Genomic DNA, 24,393 nt, shown 5'->3' with positions numbered 1-24,393 from the left:
AATTCTTCTCTTCTTGTCTCTCTCTCCTCCCGCCCCCATCTCCTCCCTTTCCTCTCTCCTCTTTCTCTATCTTCCCTGCCCCCCTCCCCATGTTATAGAACATGCTGTGAAGCTGCTAACCCCTGCTAAGCCAAGAATACATAGCAGAGGCTAAAGTGCAAACCCATGTTTCACTGCTCATTAAACTTAACTTGACAAGGCAGGTACTCTGCATTTTGCAGCTCTATGTAGCTAGCTATTGTAGGTAGGCATGTGTCCCTGAGGTATCCTTCTCACACTACACACACACAAACACACACATCTCTGCAAGTGGATGAACACTGTGCACCTCACAAAAAATCAACCTTTCGGAATTTGCAAAAAACACTCGCCAAGTTTCTCATTGCCAATGCATTGTTGACAATGAGTTTTCTGAATGGGTTTTGTGGGCCCTAGGGTCAAGAAACTTACTCAGTGCCAAAGAAGACAAACACAACAACAACATATCCTGATCTGAAAAACATGTTCTGTTACTCTCTTCTTGTCTCTTGCCCCTTTCCCCTCATCCCCTCCCTCGCCATGTTCACTTCCAATTCAGTTAAAATTCTAACAAACACACACAAAAAAACAAAACAAAATTAAAGATACAAGGTTCTCACACTGCAAGCTGCTCTGGCTCATACAGCAATGACTTGTTTCTACAGCCAATAGCACAGCCAATAGTCTTAGTATTGGGACAGAGAGCTAAAGTTGATTAAAGCCTTAGGTTGTTTTAAAGCCTTCAACACTAGTGTTTTTCAAGCCAAAGTATTTGTACAATAAGTTAGCCATTTAAAAGCTAAACTATTGGTACTATGAGGTAAGTTTGGTCTTTTTAATGCCCAGGCATTGGGACGGCAAGCTAACATTAGTCTTTTTAAACCTGGGCATTGGGACGGCAAGCTAACATTGGTCTTTTTCAAGCCTAAGTATTAGGACAGGGAGTTTAAGTTGATTGTTTTAAAGCCGAAGTAGTGGGACAATGAGCAAAAGTGGGTCTTATTAAAGTCTAAGTATTGGGACGGTGAGCTAAAATTGGCATATCAGGAAAGAAATGACATGACACCACCAGAGTTTGAGTTCAAGCGACATGAAAAGCACCACAAAGAGACTCTCATCTCTAAATGCTCTGAATACAGAAAGCCCTCTGCCCACAGCCTGTCAACCTTTCCACCCCGCTCGTATTAGTGAAGAACAGTTATCAGACGTGTGGTTTCTCAGGTAGATAGATGTATATCCGGGTTCACAGCCTCCTTGCAGATCTTCTTCTAAGTGTTTGTGGTTTTGTCACTGCGGTTGCATTTCAACCATTGTGGAAGCAAACGTCTTCTAAATAAGGGTTAAGGTCATACAAATGTCATGCATGATACATTCAATTCTAATTGTACTTGCTCCATCAGGACAGTTATTAAAGCACAAGTATTGGGATGGTGAGTTAAAGTTGGTCTTTTTAAAGCTCAGGCACTGGCATAGTGAACTAAGGCTGGTCTTTCCAAAGCCTAAGCATTGGGACTGTGAGCTGAAGTTGGTCTTTTCAAAATCAAATTATTGGGACTGTAAGCTAAAGTTGGTCTTTTTAAAGCCTAAGTATTGGGACAGTGAGCTAATGTTAGTCTTTTTAAAGCTCAGGTATTGGAACAGTGAGCTAAAATTGGTCTTTTAGAGCCTAATGTTTGAGACAGGGAGCTCAGGTTGTTTTTCATTGGTGTCTTTGTTTCAACATAGTTTAACTTGGAGGCAGATGAAGACCCATAATCAAAAGCTGACAGTCTGTTCTTTTCAGTCATATTTATCTTTTGATATGAAATCCATATTACAGTGTGGACAGGACAACAGAGAAAGCTAACTTTATCTCACTGTGCTGATACGTAGGCTATCAATAAGTCAAAAGTTTCCATAAATTTACATTTCTGTACGTAAAAATAACAGTTAACTTAAATACCAAAAGAATGAGATCACTGTATGCACTGGGGACAACACATCCTGTGTTATTTTTTATTCCAGTAGATCTTTATTTAGAATGTAGGTGTCATGAGTGTGTGTGTGTGTGTGTGTGTGTGTGTGTGTGTGTGTGTTTGTGTGAGTGAAGGTGCATGTTTGTGTGGGTGTCTGAGAGAGTGAGGGAGTCTCTCTGTGTGTGTGTGTGTATTTGTGTGTGTGCGTGTGTGTGTGTGAGAGTGAGTGTGAGTGTGTACATGCTGCAGACTCCAGAAGGCTATTAAGCTAGCCTGCTGTCAGTGAGCTGTACTGCTACTTTGTCAAGCTGCCTCATAATGAAATAAACAGGCTGCTACACTTTGGACTGTTCAGTCACAAAAAGACCTTTTCTTCTGTTAACATGATTTGGCAATAGAGTCTGCTCAGATGCAAACTGTATTCTAGATAATTGCTCATGTAGATATAGATAATATTATTCTATTATTATCTGTTCAGAATGGCTGCTATCCTTGCTGCCACACACAGCCATCTTCACCAAGTCAGGCAGTAAACAAAAAGGCTTTTCCAACTTTCATGTCATTTGAGCCGTCTACCCCCCATGCATTAAGGCTGCACAATTAATCAAAACTGAAACTGCTCTTTGATTGGAAACCTGACGATTGTTAAATTACATTAAACCCGACATTTAACTTATGCTGCACGGCCTTACTGGAAACACGCAGAGCGAAGAGTGTGCTTGTAGCTGCTAATTGCATGGGGCTATTTGGGTGTGCAGTGCTCTTTTTAGGAATTATATTTCCGCCACAGTTTGTGCATAACAATCAATAATTTATAAGTGAATAAGATCAGAAATTTACTGCTATTAGCTCATGCAACTGATGAGCAAAAATGTCCCCTTGTAATGCAACCACTATGCCTGGTGCTTGGCTTTGTGTACATTTGGCTTAAGTGGTTTACCATTAGTCTCACTAATAACAACAAAATAGGCAAATATGCTTCCCCATTGTAAAGGGAGCTTTTTTCTGAAAAAGGGAGGACGACGCCACCAGCCTCCTTGTTTGAATGTAATCAAACTGCACTCTGCTGACTGGCTGATTCAGTGCTGCTGCACCCTGCTAGAGCTACTAGTAGAACAGACACAACAACACTAAAAATGCCTCTCTGTCAGTTTTTACGCTCCCAGTCTGGAGCTCTGCCCTGACTAGGTGACATTCCAGATGCCGTCCAATAAAAGTTGCAGTACAGCGGGATAGACTGTGGCACAGATCAGCATGTTGCAAACCTGGAAAGGCCAGACTTCCCTTGGGGTAAAGAAGCCCGGGTGAGCTCCCCTCATGTGAAACTGGAATCCTTATAAATATTCACAGTTAATCTGAAATTATTGCAATAATAAGGAGAGGCCATTATTTTGAAATGGAAAAAAAACACTGCAAACTACATTTGAGCTGCACAGAGACCTTGTTAAAAGCTATGCAGCTTGACCAGGATTTTATTAAATTATTTATCTTTATTTACCAGGAGTGGCCTGAAGGAGAAATTGTAGAGGGAGGAGAGGGTTACACACACACACACATACACACACGCACGCACACACACACACACAGGGTAGAGCTGGGCAGCATTACCACGGTCCTCTACTTAGCAGTTGAGGGCTACATGCCTTGCTCAATGGCATGTCGACAGGGAGAAAAAACGGGTCTTGGTCACTTCACCCACCCAGATTATTGAAGACCAGGACTTCAAACACCCCTCTGGTCACAGGCTTGTTTCCTCAACCCTTAGGACACCACTGCCTTTAGACTTATATACTCATCAAGTAGATTTATTTCCATACCTCTAAAGAATCACATGCTGTTTTGTCAATCTGTTGCATATATTGTGGCATATAATTTTTGTGCTTTTTAGATTTTGGGGTGACACAATATTTCCACTATGGGGTCACTTGGTAAAAAAAAATGCTGGGTACCCCTGTGTTAGACTACAGCACAGGGGTCATGTGCAAGGTGCATTGGTCTCACACACAACACACATAGTGTTTACCACTGGTTTCCAATCAAAAGGAGATAATTAGATCAGGTTATACATGCATCTGGCACAACCCAAAAAAATGTATGGGTTGTCTGCAACAGTAACCACTTGAATCCAATGCATTTGTCTCTTCAACATAAATGACATACGTATGTAGCACATATAGACACACACACACACACACAAAGCCATAAATATCCCATACATGTGCGTGCATGCCTGTGTCTGTGTGTCTGTGTGTGTGTGTGTATGTGTGCGTGTGTAATGATGGGAGTTTTCCTTTAGAGGTTTCATTCAGGATAGTCAGTAATGACTGACAGGTGTGTGCGTGTGTGCATGTTTGTTTCTGTGAGTGTGTGACAGAGGAAGAGAGAGATAACTAATAAGTGTCATCAGAGGGACTGCAACTCTGTTCAGTCAATGACAAGTCAATTTTAACAATGTCCCATTTGTACAATTGTTACCCGCTCATTTCATGACTGGGGGAATAATTTATGAGTTGAAACCATTGTGCTGTGTCCTATTTTAGAGTCTGGAGTTAAACTAGGTTAAAAATAGATGTTCCACAACCCTTTGCAGTAATATCTATTTATAAGCCACGGCAAAATGAGTTCTATAGGGAATCAACAGGATGGATAGTACAGAGGATTTATAACTGTCTAAGCAAATTAGGAAAGTTTTGTGGGGACAGAAAAAACCCTAATAAACAGAGACCGAGAGTGATATAGATGTAATCTGTGAAAGTTCGATTTTAGTGTTTACATGGTTAGAAGTAACAGGATTTTCCCCAATAATCTGGGTTTAAACTAATTTGGGATATTTGGGTTAGTTTCCTCGGTGGAGGGTGTGATGCAGTCAGATCCAGAACATGGTTGAGCTAATATGCTTACTGAACACTTCAATGTAACCGGTATAATTTTCAGTGTGACCCTGTTGGAGCTACCCAAAGAAAGCTAACAGCTATTAGCTACATCTTACATGACAACTCACTGTAGATGTGATCCTGCCTGACCAGAGCAAACAACTTGTTCCAAATATGACACTGAGTGACATGCTTGCCTTTGTGGAGGTTGAGGGATTTAAATAGCAGGTGTACTGAACTAGAGTACATGCTCCAGATATGATGGGAAAGCAAATAGGCTACATTTGGGTTGGCGGGGAATGTCTGAGAAACAGCTTCTGCTATGCCTGTTGCCACATATTCCTATTTTTAGACTAGTCATTCATACAATTTCATATTTGGCATTTAAATGTTAGTGAAACTGGTGGAAATTCCCAGTGTTTCCAGGAGCCCCCTGAAAAACAAACAAACAAATGAGCTAAAGTCCCAGATTGAAAAGTTGTATCTGTATCTGGGACTCTTGCATAAGACACTGTCAGAATAGCGTAATATTGTCATAAGATGCATTCACTATCTATGTATCCTGTTGACTCTCTCTACATGCTTCAAGTATAGCTGAACAATAAATACATCTGCTACTGATTTACTAATAACATTTTCTACACATACTGAATGCAAATTACCAAAGTCTATTTCTCTGTTTTCCAGCCTGTCTGTATGTTTTCAGAACAGTGCAAAACATCTCAGCGTTACTGTCAGAAGTGTCTTATTGATTGTCATTATGTAAATGTGTCTATCCAGTGACCTCCTGGGCACTTCCTAATATGTAGAACATGAATATGGAATACAAATCTCTGTAGTATAAATTATGCCAGCGGCCATTCTTATTGATTGGACACACATGGACGCTGTGCGGTATAACCATTATAGAATTCTTTGGACAGTTGGGGGAAATAGCCTGAATCCTATTTCAAGTGACGGTTTCTAGACGTAAGCTCCAAAGGAACTATATAACAAGCCTGGCAGAAATTACTTAAAAACATCCTTTGAGCTTTTAACATAAGGCCAAGAGAAATAACAAGGATGGACTACTGATCAAACCTGGAGGAGAGGAATCTCAAAGACTCAAATTCACACACTTTCAAGGATTTTCAAGACCTGAAGAGTCTCTGAGGGTTTCTTTAGCTAATTAAGGGACAAACATGCTTTAATTAAGTGGCACCCCATTGCCCACCCAGCCTCAGTCCAAACTCAAGGTGCTCCAAAACCCTCTGATAGGGACAACTGTGATACGGTTTCTGGATTTATGGGCCTAAATTTGAGCTTCTCTGCTTAGAATGAACTACAGACTGACACTGTGGATGTTGTGCGTTTTTTTTTAGTTTTTTTTAGTTTTGTACATCCATATGAGCTTCATTTCATAGAAGGACTTACAGTTATGTTCCAGAAAATGTGTCCATTTCCGCCAGGTTACTTGTCATGACTGTGCCCACAAAGTCAGTCTCCAGTTCACTGTCGGTGGAGAAGCTCCAGGCTTTGTATCCTGATGTAATCACAGATTAGAAGCTGGGCTTTCTTGTTTCTAGTGTTGAGAGAGATCTCTGCATGTTCACAAATTAAACTGAACTGTCCACGATCATTGAAATGTGGAAAACATTAAAAGAATTTGGTTTTGGGGGGAATTTAACATTAAGGCTTCTCTTACTCACCTATCAAGTCACCCCCCCCCACCTCCTGCCTCTCTCAATCTGCCTCCCATCCAGCTAACTTTATCTTCTCTCATGTCATTGTTTCCCTCCACCCCCACCCCCTCACCCAACTGCACCACGTTCTCTCTCTCTCTCTGTATCCCATTCTTTCCCTCCATCTCACCCCTCTGTCACCCTTTTTACCTCCCGTTCTGCTCTCCTGACTTCATCTTCTCCTCTCTCATCTCTTCCTTCCCTCCCCTCTCTCTCTCTCTCTCTTTCTCACCCACTTTCCGTCTTCTGTTTCCTTCTGTTGTTCCGTTCTTCCTCCCTCTCTCTGTCTCTCTCTCTTTCTCGCTCCTCTCTCTCGCTGTCTTCATTCCCCAGGGGGTATTATCTCAGTCGGAGGCAAATCTGCCCAATTATAAACCTCATCTCCTCACACACACACACACACACACACACACACAGACACACACACACACGCACACACACACAGCTCATCCTGTGTGCTCCTGCGTTCAGCCCCCCCTGCACACTCACATCTCTCTCTCTTTCGCACATACACACAGAGCACGCACACACATCTCCTTACTTCGCTCTTCTTCACTGTCTATTTCACAGGCCCCAACACACACACACACACACACAGACACACACACACACCACCCTCCCCCTCCTCTCTCTGTCACACCTTAAAAAGCCAATTATACACGCTTCCTCCCTTCGCCTCTTCTCTCCTCCTCCCTTTCCCTTCTTCCTCCCCACCGCCAGACTGATCTAGGGTGAAACTGCGACCGAGAGAGGGGAAGAGAGGTGGAGAAGAGCGGGGAGAAGAAAAGAGTAGCCTAGAATAGAGGAGAGGAAAAAAGTGGGAAGAGAGGAAAGGAGGGGAGCAGAGACGAGAGAACGAGGCAAGATGAGAGTCGAGTAGAACAGATTGGAACAGAGGATGGGAGGAGGAAAGGAAAGGAAAGGAGGGACAAGAGGAGTGGAGACAAGGTGAATACAGCAGAGTTTAGGGCAATAGAGTTAAAGAGAGGAGAGGAGAGGAGAGGAGAGGAGAGGAGCGGAGAGGAGAGGAGAGGAGAGGAGAGGAGAGGAGAGGAGAGGAGAGGAGAGGAGAGGAGAGAGAGATAGCGTTAATTGCCAGTCTAGTATTAGTGCTGGGTTGACAGTTTCCTGTTGAGAGGACAGCTGATTGGACGATAATGATGCTGACTACTGAACTACCGCACTGCTGACCCAATGGAAATAGAGGGAGAGGAGGGGTTGGTGGTGGGAGGGTAGGGGGGGGGGGGGGGGGGGGGCAGAGGAAAAGATGGACTGACAGAATGAGACACAGAAAGACAAGAGAGACAGAGGGATGAAGACAGCCCCAAATAGAAAGTTGAGAAAGAGAGGTGTATTATTGCGTAGGGGTGGTGTGGCATTTTCATTGCTGCTTACAGCGTCCTGAAACATTTGCACACACACACACACACACACAAAGACCGTGCATTGACTACATTCATTCCCTAACCCCTAAAACTAAATGTAACCCTCACCGCTACATGTCTAGCCTTAACCCTTACACTAAGCTAAACCTAATCTAATTCTAATTAAAGTCATAACCCCACACTAGCCATTGAAGACCAAGGGACTGGCCAAAATGATCTCACTTCTCAAAAATGTCTTCACACACAGATTGTAAATGCTTCATGCGTCCAATCTACTAATCTACAGGAAATTCAAAAATTATAGATGTTCAGCATGGCTTAAGGACATATAAGGATCGTCTCTGCCTCATACACACACACACACACACAAACACACAGCCCCAGGGTTGTTGACCTGACTATGCATAATGCTGCAGCAGGACTCAGTCTGGGGAAAACAAGGTGTCAACAAGTGACATGACTATTACTAGCAGAGTGTAGTGATACATGCACACAGTAGGTTCAATGACAGACAGGCCACTAGGACTTACTCACACACTCACTCATGATTCATTGTGATCGTCAGCAGCCGAGTACTTAAGTGCAAGAGACAACAACACAAAACTAAGAACTAGAAAGTAAGAGAAAGATATTTTTTTCGAAGCTGGGGAAAGTTAAACCGTCCCTCTCTCCATCTGTAGTGTATGCAGACGTACCTTGTTGGTACAGTGGCTCCAGGTCCAAGACTGTGTTTCCACTTAGATTACATAGCAAGGCTACTGCATTCTGGACCATCCCACTGGTGACATTGCTTCTGTTAGCCTAGAGACAGTGAGAGACGGAGATAGATAATTAGGTTACAGGTTAGGTTACAAAGTACTGCATTCTGGGTAAGTCCACTATTAAAAGGTGTTACGTGTTGCAAACATGTTTTAAACATCAATATACAGTATCATTGTCAAATTAATTGTGAGCCTCTATCTCACACCAGTGGCATTGTTGTGGCTAGTGGCTAGTGTTTGTCAAAATTAAAGCCGCTGTAGATAGGTTTCATAATTTGACATTTTGTTTGAATTTAGTAAAAGTAACACCCCATGTCGGGTGACCATAAATGAGTAAGGTAATATATCAGATATATAATACATTTCTGTATATATATTGATAGCACCATTGCTCTGCTATTTGCTTTCAAAGTCAATTTTGTGGCTCGGGCATTGGACCAATTGAGGCAAAATGTGGAGCAGGAGGGCTCCGGGCTGTCAATCAGCTGCGCACAGACTGCTACTTGATGAGTAGGGGAGAGCGGGGAGAGGCGGGCTGAGCGTGCTAGTCTTCCTGTTTTCTACACTTAATATTCTTAGTGATAGCCAGGAGACAGGGGGAGAGAGAGAGCGAGAGAGAGAGAGAGAGAGAGAGAGAGAGTGTTATGTGACAGGGTAGCTACCGCATTTTGGATTGTCCTGCTGCTAATATTACTACTGCTGTTATCCTTGAGTCACTGAGAGAGACAGAAAAGAGAGAGTGAGAGGGAGCGAGAGAGAGAGTAGTCAGGTCAGGGAAATGTTGTGGTTCAATTATGACTGTATCATTACAAGGTCAGCAATCACTCAACTTCAGCTTAAAGCAATATGAGCTGATAGACAGGCATGGAGGTCAGTGAGCTTTTATTCACTACCGCCTCTAAAACCTGAAAAATTAAAGTGGACATAGCTCTGTCTCTCTCTCTCTCTCTCTCTCGCTGTGTGTGTGTGTGTGTGTGTGTCCTTGGGGGTCATGCATGTATTAAACTACTCCAAATAAATCCACGGAGCAGAAAAACACAGTTATTGACTGGTCATGAATTTACAAACACTTACGCTGTTATTGATCAAACTCCTTAACAAGCTTAGAATAAATTTAAAGCTTCAGAGTCAAATCCATCCTGATTCGACTGTGGGGGCAACCTCCGCTTGGGAGTTAACTCTGACCTGAACTACACTCATATCCTTTCTGTCCCTGTAATTTAAAGCCCGGAGAGAGCACTTCCACTTGAGAGAGTTGTTAGCAAGTTCCGAAGGAGGAAATGCTCTCGGAAAAACTTTCATCTCTCCATTGCCTGATGAATCAGATCCATGGAAAACTACGCAAACTACGCCTCCCATAGTCTGACCAAGGAAGTATTATATTATCGCAACATGCTGTGAGTATTTATTTATTATTTATTTATTTTGAAGTTCAGCTTCCGCGCATGAGACGTAGAAAATTGTCTCTCTTCCATATTTTATTGTTTTTACATGAGAGACAAGACCGACACACACCATCCCGGTAAGTCAAAGCAACTCTATGAACAGTTGTTTTCACCGGGAGACGTATTTTGTAATTAGCCAACGCGTAGATGTCAGATAGGAGGCGCAGCATTCCATCGTCTGACTTGTTGGGCTAATCTCTCCATATCAAACCACTTCAGGAACTATGCTTGCAGCATTTATTAGACAAGCCAGACATGTTGGCTCGCCTGGCTACAGGATACGGTAACGGTTTAATTGCAGTGGAAGTTGAGTACAACAGCGGGTCTTTCCATGGGGCTCTGTTTACATGTAGCAAGTCCCACTTATGATTGGTTAAATCCATTCACCAACTAAGTGAAGGCGGGATATCTGGTAAAGCGTGCTACATACACCTTCAGATGTTACTATGGTAATATTATAATCTGATTTATGAGATTACTTTAACAGTAGCTGTTTAGGGAGGGGAGAATGTTTCTCATTCATGTTCACTTCTGTAACTTCTAGGCTACTGCCACCCACAAACATATTTGAAAAATATGCTATGAAACATATATTATTTACTATTAAATATCAGTGAGGCCATAATACTGTATATGGCTAATATTTTCAAACAGTGTAGGTTGGTCATTTTTCTAAGATGACTATAAGTATTTTTTCAGTATATTATGTTTTTTATAACCCACTGTTACCTATATAAATTCCTGTCTGCATTTGCAACTGCACTATTCTTAATCCCATTAATTCTGATGAAAGCCTTTTAATTTGGGGCCTCTTATTATAATGTTCATACTAGCAACAGGTGTATTGGACATGCACACCTTACACAGTATTTCAAATTCATTAATCATTCATTTGTGTCTTCACCTGATCTATTTTACAATGGTCTTTTCATTGTTATTACAGATCAATCGTGTTTTCATACTTTGTAAGATTATATAACATGAATATTTGATAGGCGTCTAGGAATATTGCCAAATATTTCTTCCTGCGGGACACATTTGAAAAGAATGAGATGCTCTACCTACAGTGTATATTACAGTGTATATTGTTGTTAGAGCACAATGTTGAGGAAAAGATCAAATTCATTCAGCCAATTACAGGATGTTGTAGTTGTGACCTGTGATATTGGAGATGGAGTGGATTTGGAGAGAAACAAGTGTAAGGTGAGGCAATGCCAAATTACACATGACACAAAAATAATTTGACAGAGGTTAGGCCTGTTATTCTGTACTTTGCTCTTATTCCTCTTTTCTCCCTCTCTCCCTACTCCTGCTCTGCCCTGCCCTGCCCCCCCTCCCTCTCTCCTCCTTCTCTCTCCTGCCCTCATTTCATTAACTGATCCTCTCTGAGATAGACCAGTTCTGCCTGCGGGGTCTGTGCACATCAGTGTGATCTGTGTATGGGCTGATAAGCCTGGCTGGTACTCATCATGTACAGTAGCTTGAGGCTTAAGACAGTGACAGCAAATCACACCTAGAACCACCTGTATGTCGGTAACAACAACATAACAAAGAAAAATTATTTTGGTTTAAACTGTGACTATGTGATACATACAGCCTAATACGCCGTAAAGAGGACTACTATACTTGAAACCGTGGGTGCATATAAAGTACATTGATTTAAGTATATTAATTTAGGACATACAAAACTTTGATGATGACAGCCTTGACCCACTGTCCTGGGTCTTTCATGTCAGGCAAAGGCATGTTATGAGATCAAGACAACCTTATTATCATTTTATTATATATAGGTGACTGCAGTTAAAGATAAGATATTCATAACACTTAAAGTCAGACTGAATTTGGCTTAGATATTATTGGCTAATATAAAATAGTGGCTAACAGTGGCTACCATTTAAAATTGAGACCGATTTTTAAGAGTGCATGTCTGCGACCCTGACAGAAGGGTCTCGTGCCTCGCTTTGGCGCCGCAACCAACTGGTTAAGAAACACCGGCCTAGGCGGCTTCCGAGCCCTTTCATGTCTCAAGCAGGACTACTTTATCATCTAGACAAATACAATTAAGTGAGTTTCTCCATGACAACTGTGATCACCAGTGACAGGACTAATCAATCCAGATGTGAGTGGTTCAGGCAGCACAAATCAATCCAAACGTGAGCAGTGCAGATGGCACTAATGGGTCCCGACGTGACTGGTTCAGACAGGAGTAAAAAATCAGGAGTGGAGTTAATCAGGCTGTTGGATCAGAGTGTTTAACATTCTGCATCAGCTAGTCGCGGCTGGACAGGCAGCCATGCAGAACACTGATTATTTAGCGCGTGTGTGTGTGTGTGTATGCGTGTGTGTGCAGAGGGTTCAAAGCAAATAAATTGTTCGCTCCAATACAAGTGTTCAGGTTTGGAGAATACAGGCAGCGCCGTGTTTCCTTGTGGGTGCATGAGTGTGTGTTTGCGTAGAAGGTCAGGTGAAATAAATTGTTTACTGGAAACATTGTTATGCTTCGCTGATAACAGACAAGTGGTGTGTGTTTGTGTGTGTGTGTGTGTGTGTGTGTGTGTGTATTCGTTTGTGTGCGAGTTTAATAGTGGGGTCCATATTCCCACTCCATTAACCCCTCCCCCTCTCAGCGGCTGACCTGCCAGTCAATTACACTAGCTCTCTAATAGGTCAACACCACTCAGGCTGATTTACATAACACATCAATAAAGGAGAGAGAGAGAGAGAGAGAGAGAGAGAGAGAGAGAGAGAGAGAGAGAGAGAGAGAGAGAGAGAGAGAGAGATGGAGAGAAAGACACAAGGAAGGTGACAGAGATGGAGCTCCTATCAAAGCTCAACAGAGCAGAAGATAACATGACAGAGCTCAACAGAACAGAACAGAATTGCACTAAGGTAAAGTAGAAATCCCACAACTTACCACAAAATAATGACTGACCATGTGATATATTGACCAGCTGACTGACAAGATAACCGGCTGATTGAATGATGTACAGATTGATTGATGGATTGACTGAGATTGGTTTCTTACCATAATAAGCTGAAAGACCACCGGTAGGATCTTACTGTGTTTGATCAACCTGAGGGGGGGAGAGAGAGAGAGAGAGAGAGAGAGAGAGAGAGAGAAGAAGGTGTGTGGGAAGGGTGGAGGAGTGGGGAGGTATAACAAGAGACACAGAGAGAGAAGAGGGGTGAGAAATGAATTAAATTTGGAGGAAATTCACCTTACTGTTCACACATGCAGAGACACACACACACACACACACACACGCTGGGCTGTTTCATCTTCATTAAGGTTGGAGTTCCGCTACACTGACTTCTGTCTGGTACAGGTGGAATTGGGGAGAAAGGAGAGACGAAAAGACGAGATGTGATTAGAGGAGAAGATGAAGGTAGAGGAGAGGAGAGGAGAGGAGAGGAGGAGAGGATGAGGCAAGAAGAGAGAAGATTGGATTAGAAGACGAGAAGAGAGGAAGGGAAAGATGAGAGGAGAGGGGAGAATAATTGAAAAGAGGATAGAGGGAGGAGAGAGGAGAGGAGGAATGGGTGGATGGAAGGAGGGAGTGGAGGCAGAGAGAGGAGACGGTTTAGATCCTGCCACTGAGAATAACTGAGAAAAAAGCAGAGACAGAAGGAGAATGAAAAGAGAGAGATGGATGTCTATATTAGAAATGACATTCTGTCCACTTATTGATTAAGGCTTTTTGAGTCACAACCAATTACTGTGTGTGTGTGTGTGTGTGTGTGTATGCTCCTGTGTCTGTGTGTGTTTTTGTGTGTTAGAGAGAGAGAGAGAGAGAGAGAGCAGGCTGAAGTCTGACAGGTGTTAGTATGCTGAAGGTAACACAGCCTATCCATTAATTTAAAAATCTGTCTTCATTCTAACTAAGATTTATAGTCAGTCTAGGAAGCATCAGACTACTTATTGAAGCCTTTGTTTAAATAAGGGGCAACGCATAGCATGGTTCTCCTCGTCAGGAAAAATATTACGACAAAATTCAATAGCTCAATATTAGCAAGGTGGTCCTAATGTTTTGTAACCTCAGAGTCTGCCTGTATATACATATGCACCATTTAAACTTTTTTTTTTTTATTGCGTATTTTATATTCTACTTGTGTGCTCAGGTTCTTTTTGTCTTTTCCCCGCTGAACCCGATTACTTTTGCCGCTGTGCTGCAACAACCTAATTTCCACACGGAGATCAATAAAGTTTCATCTCATCTTAATGTGTGCCAAGAAAATATTCCCCACACCATTACGCCAAATCCTGACCCTGCCGCCAGCAAGGAGAGAAAGGAACAGAAACTGAGATTCGTCGGAGCAACGCTGTTCAACATTGTTCCATTCTTCAATTGTCTAGTTTTTGGGATCATGCGCCAACTGTAACTTCATCTTCTTGTCCTCAGCTGACAGGAGTGGAGCCCAGCGTGGTCTTTTGCTGCTGGAGCCCACCTGTTCACAGTCCCATACATCATGCTTCTTGCCCCTTCTGTATGTTTAGTCGGACAGTTACCCTGTCTATGTCCTCAATATGCTAAGTCACAGCCATGTGATTCACTGTCTGGAGGAGCGAGCTGCTTGCCGAAACAGGGAGGCAGGCCTGATAAAGTGGCTGTTGACTGTATTTCTTTAGCAGTGGTTCTTTACTTGCTGTGGTGAATGAATCCAGAGGGATCAATGGTGTATATTCAGCTCTGTCTCCATAAGACTCAACGTTAAACCCTGCTGTGAAGGGCTGTGTGTTTATGTCTGTGTCTGTGTGTGTCTGAGTGTGTGTGTGTTTGTGTTCCTAGACGTGATGGATGGCCTCCCATTAGAAAAATGACAGGCTGAGAGCGGAGAGGACAAGCCAGGCCAGCACTACATGATAAACTAGACCACCCCTAGACTACCAGCAATACATCAATAGACACGGCACACAACACCCTGTGGAGAGAGCACAGCACAACAGTGGTACAGCCTGTAATAACTAGGACATACCAGACAGGTTGCTGTATTAGTCATACATCATCAGTATAAGCTTTGCAATAGCCTGCATCAGAACTACCACATTATGGACAACCACTACAATAGATTAACTTCTGCTCTGCTAGTAATACATCATAACTCTGCTGTCAGCTGAAACACTTGTAGCTCAATATATTATCACTCGATATTTCAATAGCCCTAATATTTGGAATTCTACAATGATTTTGAAAGGCTGTCATTGACATTTCAAGTAAAAAAATGATAAGCACCAAACTGAAGTCATTAGGTTATATTCTGAATAACCCATCAGAATACTAGGCCTAAAACTGAGGCAGTATAGGTAAATTCATCCCCACTAGCAATAAATTACACTGAATCCAAGGGATTGGTCAATTCAATTCTTAAATAGCAGACCTTAATTTGTTTGTCTGAACATCTAAAAGAATATTTTTAAATATTCCACTTTTTTATGCATAAGACTGGAAGAGTTTTAAAAATGTCTAGTCCTTTCATTGTGGCCGTAATTTTACACATTCACACCAGTGTAACCAGGGTCTACTATTGCTGGTCATTGGAGCAGTTGGGGGTTAAGTGTCTTGCTCAAGGGCACCTCATCAGCAGTTTTTAAGGGAGTTGCAAGAATCACTCATTCGCCTCCATTATTCCCCTAAGATGTTCCTAGACAATCTTTGGGCTACCACCACCAACTTCTTGCAGGCTGTTATGTGCCATTAGAGAAGCTTTTAGCGTGTGAAACTTACCACCTTGGTGATGTTAACACCTAGCTATTCCAAATATTCCCTGGCTTAGAGAGGCTTAGGTGTTCAAATGACTATAGCAATACTTCTTTTGCTATTCAATGATGTAACGATTTTGCAAGGTTGAGTCAAAGTCAAGCTATCAACTCATGCTGCAAGACACATTAAATGTTAACTTTTTTAAAGACACATAGGCTTTTAAGATAGGTACGTACCATTGTAGACACTGTTCTACAGTCACCATATAGCCGACCCAGTTAGACTGAGTGAATGCACTATTCTATCCTTGGCTGATAAGCACATAGGAAGAGCGCTAACGCATTAGCAGGCACATTTGACATGGACATATACACACATGGTGAAACATACATGGACACACACACACACACACACAAGCACAGTGCGGGGCACTTTGGCTCTTTGGCTAAAGGTCATAGTAAATGTAGTTGTTTGAAGGTGTGTCTGGTCTGTGATAATGCAGAGAGAGACAGCAGGCTGCCTTCCCAACGTTAATGTCCCCAATTTACCATCTAATTACTGCGCGCCTGGCTTCACAGCCACACTTATCTAACCAAGACCCAGGCAATTTAATTTCTGATTGTATAACCGAAGTGACGGAGGGAGAGTGGTAGAGAGAGGGCAGAGAGAAAGAGAGAAATGTAGACTAACGTTAATAAATTAGAGATGGAGAGAGAGAGAGAGAGGAAGAGAAGGCACAGAGAGAAAAATGTAAAATATTGTTAATAATGTCAGAGAGGAAAGAGAGTGAGCGAGAAGAAAGAGAGATGTGGAGAGAAGAGTGCTGACACCAATTTGAAAAGTTCACGTCACTCTAGCAGTGCCAAGGAGAGAGGGGGATAAGGAGAGATGGAGGGAAAGACGGAGAGGAGAGGAGAGGGGGTAATTTTGGCGATAAGAGAAGTCGGGGCGTATTCAGCTACGAAGGACGAACTTTGAACTCTGGGATGGATGGAGGGAGAGGAGGAGAGAGCGGGATATTAGCGATAAGAGGACCATTGAGTTATTAGGGCTGAAGTAGATAACACAAGAGGATGGAAGCAGAGGAAGAAAGTATAGGGGTTGAGAGTAGGGTTTGGTTACAGAACTTGTCCGTATGTGTTTACTTCTACTTTGCCAGTACCACTGGATTTGTAAGACTAACTGACCTAACAAACTGCAAGCACAGTTAGAAGATAAATTCTGTATCACTAAGGTAGTAACCGCTTTCTCCTACTAAAGAAGGCTCCTGATTCAGTCAGTTGGCTGATGTACAACCGAAAGGACATCTGGTGAGGGACTGTTGCACTCTCTGTTCTCTCCTTCCTTCATGCCCCCTTTCCTCTTCACAGCCAGAGGTGATGCATGTCTATTCATGCTCTCTCATCCATTAATCCTTCATCTCTCCCTCCTCTCTTCCCTCTACCTTTTTCCCTCACACCCAGCGTTACCTTTCTCCCCATCTGTCTCTCTCTCTCTCTCGCTCTCCCTGCCTTTCTCCTCCTCTCTTCCTCCCTGCCTCCATCCTTCCTTCCATCCCTCTGTCCCCCCTTCGCCTTCCCCCCGTTCTCTCTCTCTCTCTCCCCTCCCTCTCCAGCTTTCTCTCCCTCGCTTTCTCTCTCGCTCTGTCGACAGCCGGAAAGAGAAGAGAGATGACCGGAGAATCAAGATTTACTGACAGCTGCTGTCAGAACCCATCTATCAAACACACACACAGACATCAGTGCACACACGCGCAAACACACACACACACACACACACAGACAGGTGAGTCATCTCATGGTTAGACTAGGGATCAGCAGATTCTCGCTGCAGCGAACAGAATTGGGAAACACATCATTACCTCTTTTTATTTCCCTGTCAGATGACTGCATCCTCAAGAGATGTTATTTTTTTTAATTCCTAAATGGTGAATAACTTCAACATTATACTATAGTGAGCCTTACTTTAATGCCAGCAATAATTTTTCCTGAGTAACTGTCATATATTTCAAAAAAGTGCAAATTACACTTTTAAACAAAACCCTTCAAGTGGAGCTAGTGTGCCAAAATATATCAGTACAATATGTCAAGTCTTTACACATCATAACCTTATGCCTGCCACAAACACCCTCCCTAAACTGGCTACTAATGTAGCAAACGCTGGGGAGCAAAAGGTCTTGTTGAACATAGATCTCCAGCAGTGTTGTAGCTGTGCTGATGTTGCCGTTAGCTCTGACTGTGCATCAGCTGCATCAATAAATAAATGATCATTTGTGTATCTGTATATGCAATGTGTTTGTGTGTGTGTGTGTGTGTGTCTGTGCAACTCTCTGTGTGTGTGTATGTGAATAATAAAAAACAGCTAGTAGTGATTCACAGAGCTGAGCTGGGAATGACTGGCGTGTGTATGTGTGTGTGTAATTATGTTTGTGTATGTGTGTGTGTGTGCGCTAGGGTTGCAAAACACTTCAATATCACTTAAGCATTCTGATACCAAACCCTATCTATAACTTTGATAGAGAACAACAGTCAGACAGAAGAAGAGTATCACAAGTTTCAAAATGTATAATCCATACAAGATAGTTTCTGTTAGTAAGAATAATGTATGTAAAAAAAGAATAACAGTAAAGAGTGGATTCACTTGTCAGTTTGTGCTGCTGTACAGAGGACTGCGCCACAGAATAATAATCAACAAACAGTTTTTAGTATTCTTTAGTGTGACACAGTATGTTGATATTAGCTGATATGGTGATACTTGGTCCAGTATGGTAAGTGTTGTGCTGTACCATGTGTGTGTTTGTGTGTGTGTTTGTGTGTGTGTGTGCGTGTGTGTGTACCTGCAGATCTGTGTGCTGTGCTCAGTCATTGATACCAGCAGTTTGAGAGCGTAGAGAGGGATAGGCTCTGCTGCTCTTAGAAGAGACTCATACCTACACACACACACACACACACACACACACACACACACACACAGAGAGTACAACAGTGTTCTTAGTGTTAATAATTCATGTACTGTACTGATCATTAGTAACGGACTGTAAACTGGAACAGATCTGTAGAGAGGAGAGGAGAGTAGGGGGGAGGGGAGAAGAGGAGAGATTAGGAGAGAAGAGGATATAAGAAGAGAGGGAGGCAGCCAGAGAAGAAGAAGAGAAAATTGGAGAGGAAAAGAGGAGAGGAAGAGGAGAGATGCAAGCGTGGGGAAGGAGAAGGATGCAGAGAGGAAAAAGAGGCTGGAGGAGAGGTACCACGTGAGGAAACCATGACTGAGGGAAAAGAAAGTTTTAAAAAGGAGGTAAAAATAAAGAATAAAACACTGAGTAGGCAGCAGCAGAGTATAGATCTACACAGAGAATGTGGGGCGAAGCGAGAAAAACACACCATTGGGGTACACATTCGTACCCTGCTTGTAGATTCCCATTCAAACCACAAATGTCAACGTCTATTTGGTGTTTTTGTTAGCCTGTCTGTCGTGATGTCAACCTTTACATATCTGTCTGTCTCCGCTCACAACAGACTATAAGATGCTAACAACAGATGCTAAGAGGTATAAAGACAGACACTTGCCAGTTAGCTGTATCTCACAAATACTAGGATGGACCATGTGGATCTATAGGAAAGGGAAGGAAGACAGACTAACAGACGTTACATTTGCATTTTGACATTAATAAATCATTACCATATTAATTTTCAGACATTACCAATTACCATAAAACGGCGAGACTATCGCCATGAAGACTCCCAGCTTCTACGCTGAATTTTACATTGTGGGCCACTGGGTCGGATTTTGTGGGAAATCTGCTGGATTGCTTTACGGTACAAAACAGTAACAGGGTGCTGTTCCTTCATTAGCTCTGTTTGTGTTCAGAGTTTCTCACAATGTCAGATGGTGGAAGGAGTGACAGGCCAATGAAAAAAAAAATACTTACAACATCTTTATCTTCTTGAGTAAAGGGGGAAAGAAAACGTTTGGCAGAAGAAGCAAAGATCCTCTTTGTGACAGGAAGCAATGGAGTGAGAAAAACTAGCACTATCCCATTTAGCATGAAACAAAGGTTACCAACTGTCTTGACCATGGTCTCCTTTGTTTATGGTAAGTATACCAAATTATCATCATAACTAATCTGGCAGTGATTCTATATTGATGCTTAAAAATGGTACTCATAGCACCTTTAAGTGTGGCCGTCCACTGAGACAAAGAAGAGAGGGAGAGAGGAGAGAGAGTCAGACCGTTATTCAAACAAGCATACAGAAAGACAGACTAACCTTGGAAGCAGAGATTTGGTGATAAGAGCTAAGAGCTGATAATTGGAGGAGCTTCCCTCATCTCTTCCTTCAGCTCTCCTTCCTCCTCCCTCTCTCCTCTCTTTCTCTCCCTCTGTCTTCTCCTCCTCCTCCTCCTCCTCCTCGGTTCCATGGCCCTCCTGGACCAGCAGGAGTAGACTGAGTTCTGACAGGACCCTCAACACACACATACACCACTCCACTGAAACACACACACACACACACACACACACGCACACACACATGCACACACACACATGCACACACACACACATACAGCATGTCTGAATATTATATGAATACTGCTTGTATCTGTCTCTCTCTGTGTGTGTGTGTGTGTGTGTGTGTGTGTGTGTGTGTGTCTGTGTGTGTGTGTCTATGTGTGTGTGAGTGTGTGGTCAGCAGTAGCCTGCAGGCCTACAGATATTGGCTGACAGGTAAAATGGATTTACAGTTAAACAGAGTCTGGTTTCATAAGCAGGAGAACCTTGAGCTCAGCCTCAGGAACTTGATACGTAATGAACTAAATATGAGTAGGGCTGCACCCACTTAGTCACCAAATTATTTTAAATATCTTAAAATAGAACATAACCTAAGTTATACTAAGTTATGTTCTGTTAAGTTTTATGTATATCACTAACATCAAAATACAACTTCCCCATACAGGTCTAAATGTTTACTTGCATAATTGCAGTTTTTATTGCAGGGGGAATATACAGTAATGTGCAGAAGCAATTTCGCTGGTTTGTTAATTGAATGGACAACTGATAATCCAATAAAATCATATAACCACTGCCTTAGAATTGACTGAGAATTTTTTTAATCTGAGACAGCCCTAATGCTGCAATATAAAATGGATGCTGTCCATCGTTGTCCTGAGACACCACAGGAGCTCCAGACTGAGAGAACAAGACATTCAATGGCATGTTTTGACCAGTTCTCTCTATGCACTTTATTGACTTTAATTGTTTTTCTTCTTTCTAGAAGGGATAGTCAAAAAATATTTCTGTTTGTGTATGTCTTGTTTTCTTTTTAGAGGGAATACTTCATGAACTCACTATACCTAGATACTTTAATATCTACATACTTTTAAACGGTGAGACAAATTCTCAGAAAAATATAATATATACAAGGACATTATCTTGCGAACATGGTGCAGAGACACACAGTATTAATGGCTCACACAGTACAAGGACGCAGTCTTACCCTGGGACCAAAGCTCAACAAAACATACTCCTTCTCTGTCATGCAGAGACCCATGGAAACCAAAGCGTGATGACTCACTGAGGGTCCAAAACCAAATCACTGCGCTGGATAATTACAATGAGGCTTTTCACTGGATACTGGAGTTGCTGCAGAGATTCTTACTTGTTCAAACATTCAAGGCCTCTCTTTCTCGCTCGCTATCTCCCCTCTCTCTTGCCATGTCTAGCTCTCCCCACATCTTTCTTTCTTCATCTCTCCTTCAACCTGTCCCTTGTCCTCGCTGCTTCACACTCTCTTTCCTCTCTTATTATCTCTTCCTCTCTCCTCTCTCGTCCCCTCCTATTTCCATTTCTCTCCCTCAGTCTCGCTCTCTCCTCTCTCTAAAAAATGCCCCCCCTTCTCTCTTACCATTTCTGCTGAAAGCCAGTGTCGTCAGAGGAGGAAGGACGGCATCTACAACCTGCAAGAGACACACAAACACACAAAAGGTTTAAGCAGACGCCACACTTAATTGATCTATAACTATGATACATGTATATAGGAAACTGACTGCTGGCTGCAGTACCAATGGTGCTGTAGCAATGAGTGGGACATACAGTGAAGCAATACTAGAATTTGATTGGCTGCTTATGGGTAACCAGAGTTTGCTAGGTTGTTACATTGTAATGGTCCGGTTCATTTCACGGAAGAGGACAGAAACCTTTTGCAAGTTTTTGGTCCGCACCTGAGTGATGATCTGAACTTGGCAAGAAGTTGGGTAAGTCCGCACCAAACAACATATGGATGAAAGCCACCTAAGAGTCTCTCTGTTTCCCTGTGTCTATAACAGACACACTATGGTCAATGTGCTGAACCCTCTTACCTCTAAAAGTTAACTTTTCAGTAATTTTCTTATTTTCCCATTGACGAACACGTGTTTTTGACATATAACATATTGTAAATGGTTCATCTTGGTCCCAGGTCTCCTCATGAAACATTTCCTATGCATGGGAGACAGTGGCAGCTGTCAAACTGGAGACACTGGGTTTCTGTAAGCCACAGGAAATTAGAAAAATAACAACATAAGAAAACTGGGCCTTACCTCTGAAAAAAACCCCACTTACTATATTTTTAATCTGAAGATTATATGAATATAGTTTTTGAATAAACTGAACATAACTTAACTGAATATATGTCTGTCTTGAATCTGCAGACACTGTTTTTTATATTATTGGTTACAAGCAATACATGCAGTAGGCATCAACCACACAGTCCACTGTCAGAGGATCAAATTACTATGGAAATACACTGATAGAATGAGTCCTTTGATCACACACACACACACACACGCACACACACACACACAAATACACTTCCGCCAGTGTCAAAGCCCTTATTTAGGTAGCTTTTTTTTATGAATTTGTATTGCATGAATTTGCATGATTACTAATATTACCATAGAAACAACACTAATGCTGTGTGTGTTTGTCTGAGTGTGTGTAGGTCATTAGAATAGGAAGCCAGAGAAAGGGGACTACAAAGGATGTTGTCTACTGAAGATCCTTCTGTGTATCATTATCATGTAACCATCAAAAGACTGGAGGGAGAGAGAGAGAGGGAGAGGGAGGGGGGGAGCTTGGTGTAATTTCTCTGAACTCTGAACTTGGAGTGACATGTCCTCTCTTTTTTGGTCCCAGTTTCTCCCATTTCTGTCCCCCTAGTTTTAAATTAGTACACAGCAATGCAAAATAGCCACCAAAATCTCTGCATTATGCCAATAAGCCACAGGACCCCTTCACACCTCACACTAACTTGAGTCCAGTTGCTCAGATTGCATCCAAATATGAATTTCGTTCACCGCATTTATGCCTGGAATTAAAAATGCGTCTCAGGTATCCACAGATGCCTCGTTTTTTCCATTAGAAAATGCAAATACGCACTGGTGGCCTGACAGCCTTTCTTTGCAGCTAATACACAAATATTAATTTCATCTGTGCTCTTCCAGGACTGGCAATGCTGCATATGCTTCTTTTACTTCAAACTCCCTTTTGAAAAATCACAGGCAACAGCTGGTCGTCTGCATTTCTGTTACTGGAAAGCAAACTAAAAACCACATGTGTACATTGTTGTTGATCACGCAGTGAGTGAAGCCGCTCAGTATAGCTGCTGTGCTAAAGCTACGTTCTTATCTTAAGAACAAATAAACTAGCATTAGCATGCAATTCCTAGATATAAACCAGAGGTCATCTAACAATAACTTTATATATCTTGGACTGAATGGAAGACTGAATGGTTGCATTGCTGCAGACTCAGCTGGACTAAGATAGTGGTTTGCTCTATTTGCCATAGTGGCACATGCAATAGCAGCTGTAGTGAATAGACTATAAATTAACAGAAAGTATTAATAATTTACCTATCAATTACAGTATCCATTGGTAGTGATCTAGTTGAAGCCATTGGGTGGGTTGGCTAGTGGCTTGTAACCCAAATATGGTATTCAGTGTGTGATGCTGTATGTATTGTGTGTTCAGTATGTGGTACAGTAATAATTTAGAGAAAATCCTGCTTTCCTATATGTTATTCCTACATGTTTTTTTCTACTTCTTCTACTACTACTTTTTCTACTTACTTCCTAAATCAACCTTTGACCTTTAGGAAGGGTAATACAGGGACAGAGGAAAAAGAAAGAGTTGTGTGAGGAAGCTACTGTAGCGCACGTTAGCTTGAAGCTAATGTGTTGGTTTAATTGACTATTCTTTGTCCCATCTGAATGACTGTCTTCTCTGAATTCAATATACTTGAACCTAACCCAAAAAGTAATGAAGCACTGATGATTGCCTTGTTGGTTGACTGCGCAGCTTGTGCAATAACATCACACTTACTGACTGAAATCAATTTAAAAAATTTTGATTTTTTTTTAGGGGCGTGTGTAGCCTAAAAAGTGTTGCTGTTTTTCCACATTCCAATTCAGTGAGACATATTTCAGTTATCTGGGAGACTCTTCAAATATTCCAGTCCTCTGGCTCATCACTAGCTGGTTTGAATAGGTAATGCTAAAAATGCTAATA

The 24,393-nt window shown here is 42.1% G+C and overlaps 1 protein-coding gene across 1 annotated transcript in view; it reads right to left on the bottom strand.

Moving 5' to 3' along the window:
• The window catches only part of ulk4 (unc-51 like kinase 4), a 92,500-nt gene that overhangs the window by 19,271 nt on the left and 48,836 nt on the right, over nucleotides 1-24,393 (bottom strand). Inside the window, exons 28-32 of the mRNA XM_071541182.1 lie at nucleotides 21,755-21,806; nucleotides 20,123-20,342; nucleotides 18,694-18,786; nucleotides 13,184-13,232; nucleotides 8,648-8,753 (exon numbers count right to left, since the gene is read on the bottom strand). Of these exons, the coding sequence (XP_071397283.1) occupies nucleotides 8,648-8,753; nucleotides 13,184-13,232; nucleotides 18,694-18,786; nucleotides 20,123-20,342; nucleotides 21,755-21,806 (520 nt within the window). The remainder of the gene's footprint in view (nucleotides 1-8,647; nucleotides 8,754-13,183; nucleotides 13,233-18,693; nucleotides 18,787-20,122; nucleotides 20,343-21,754; nucleotides 21,807-24,393) is intronic.

The sequence above is a fragment of the Centroberyx affinis genome, unplaced genomic scaffold (genome assembly GCF_046629955.1).
Source record: "Centroberyx affinis isolate AG114_WGS23_722 - 3 ecotype Tasmania unplaced genomic scaffold, CSIRO-AGI_Caff_v1 ptg003815l_1, whole genome shotgun sequence".
Lineage (NCBI taxonomy): Eukaryota > Metazoa > Chordata > Actinopteri > Beryciformes > Berycidae > Centroberyx > Centroberyx affinis.
Note: the sequence above shows the minus strand (reverse complement) of the source record. Positions and strands in the feature narration are given on the sequence as shown.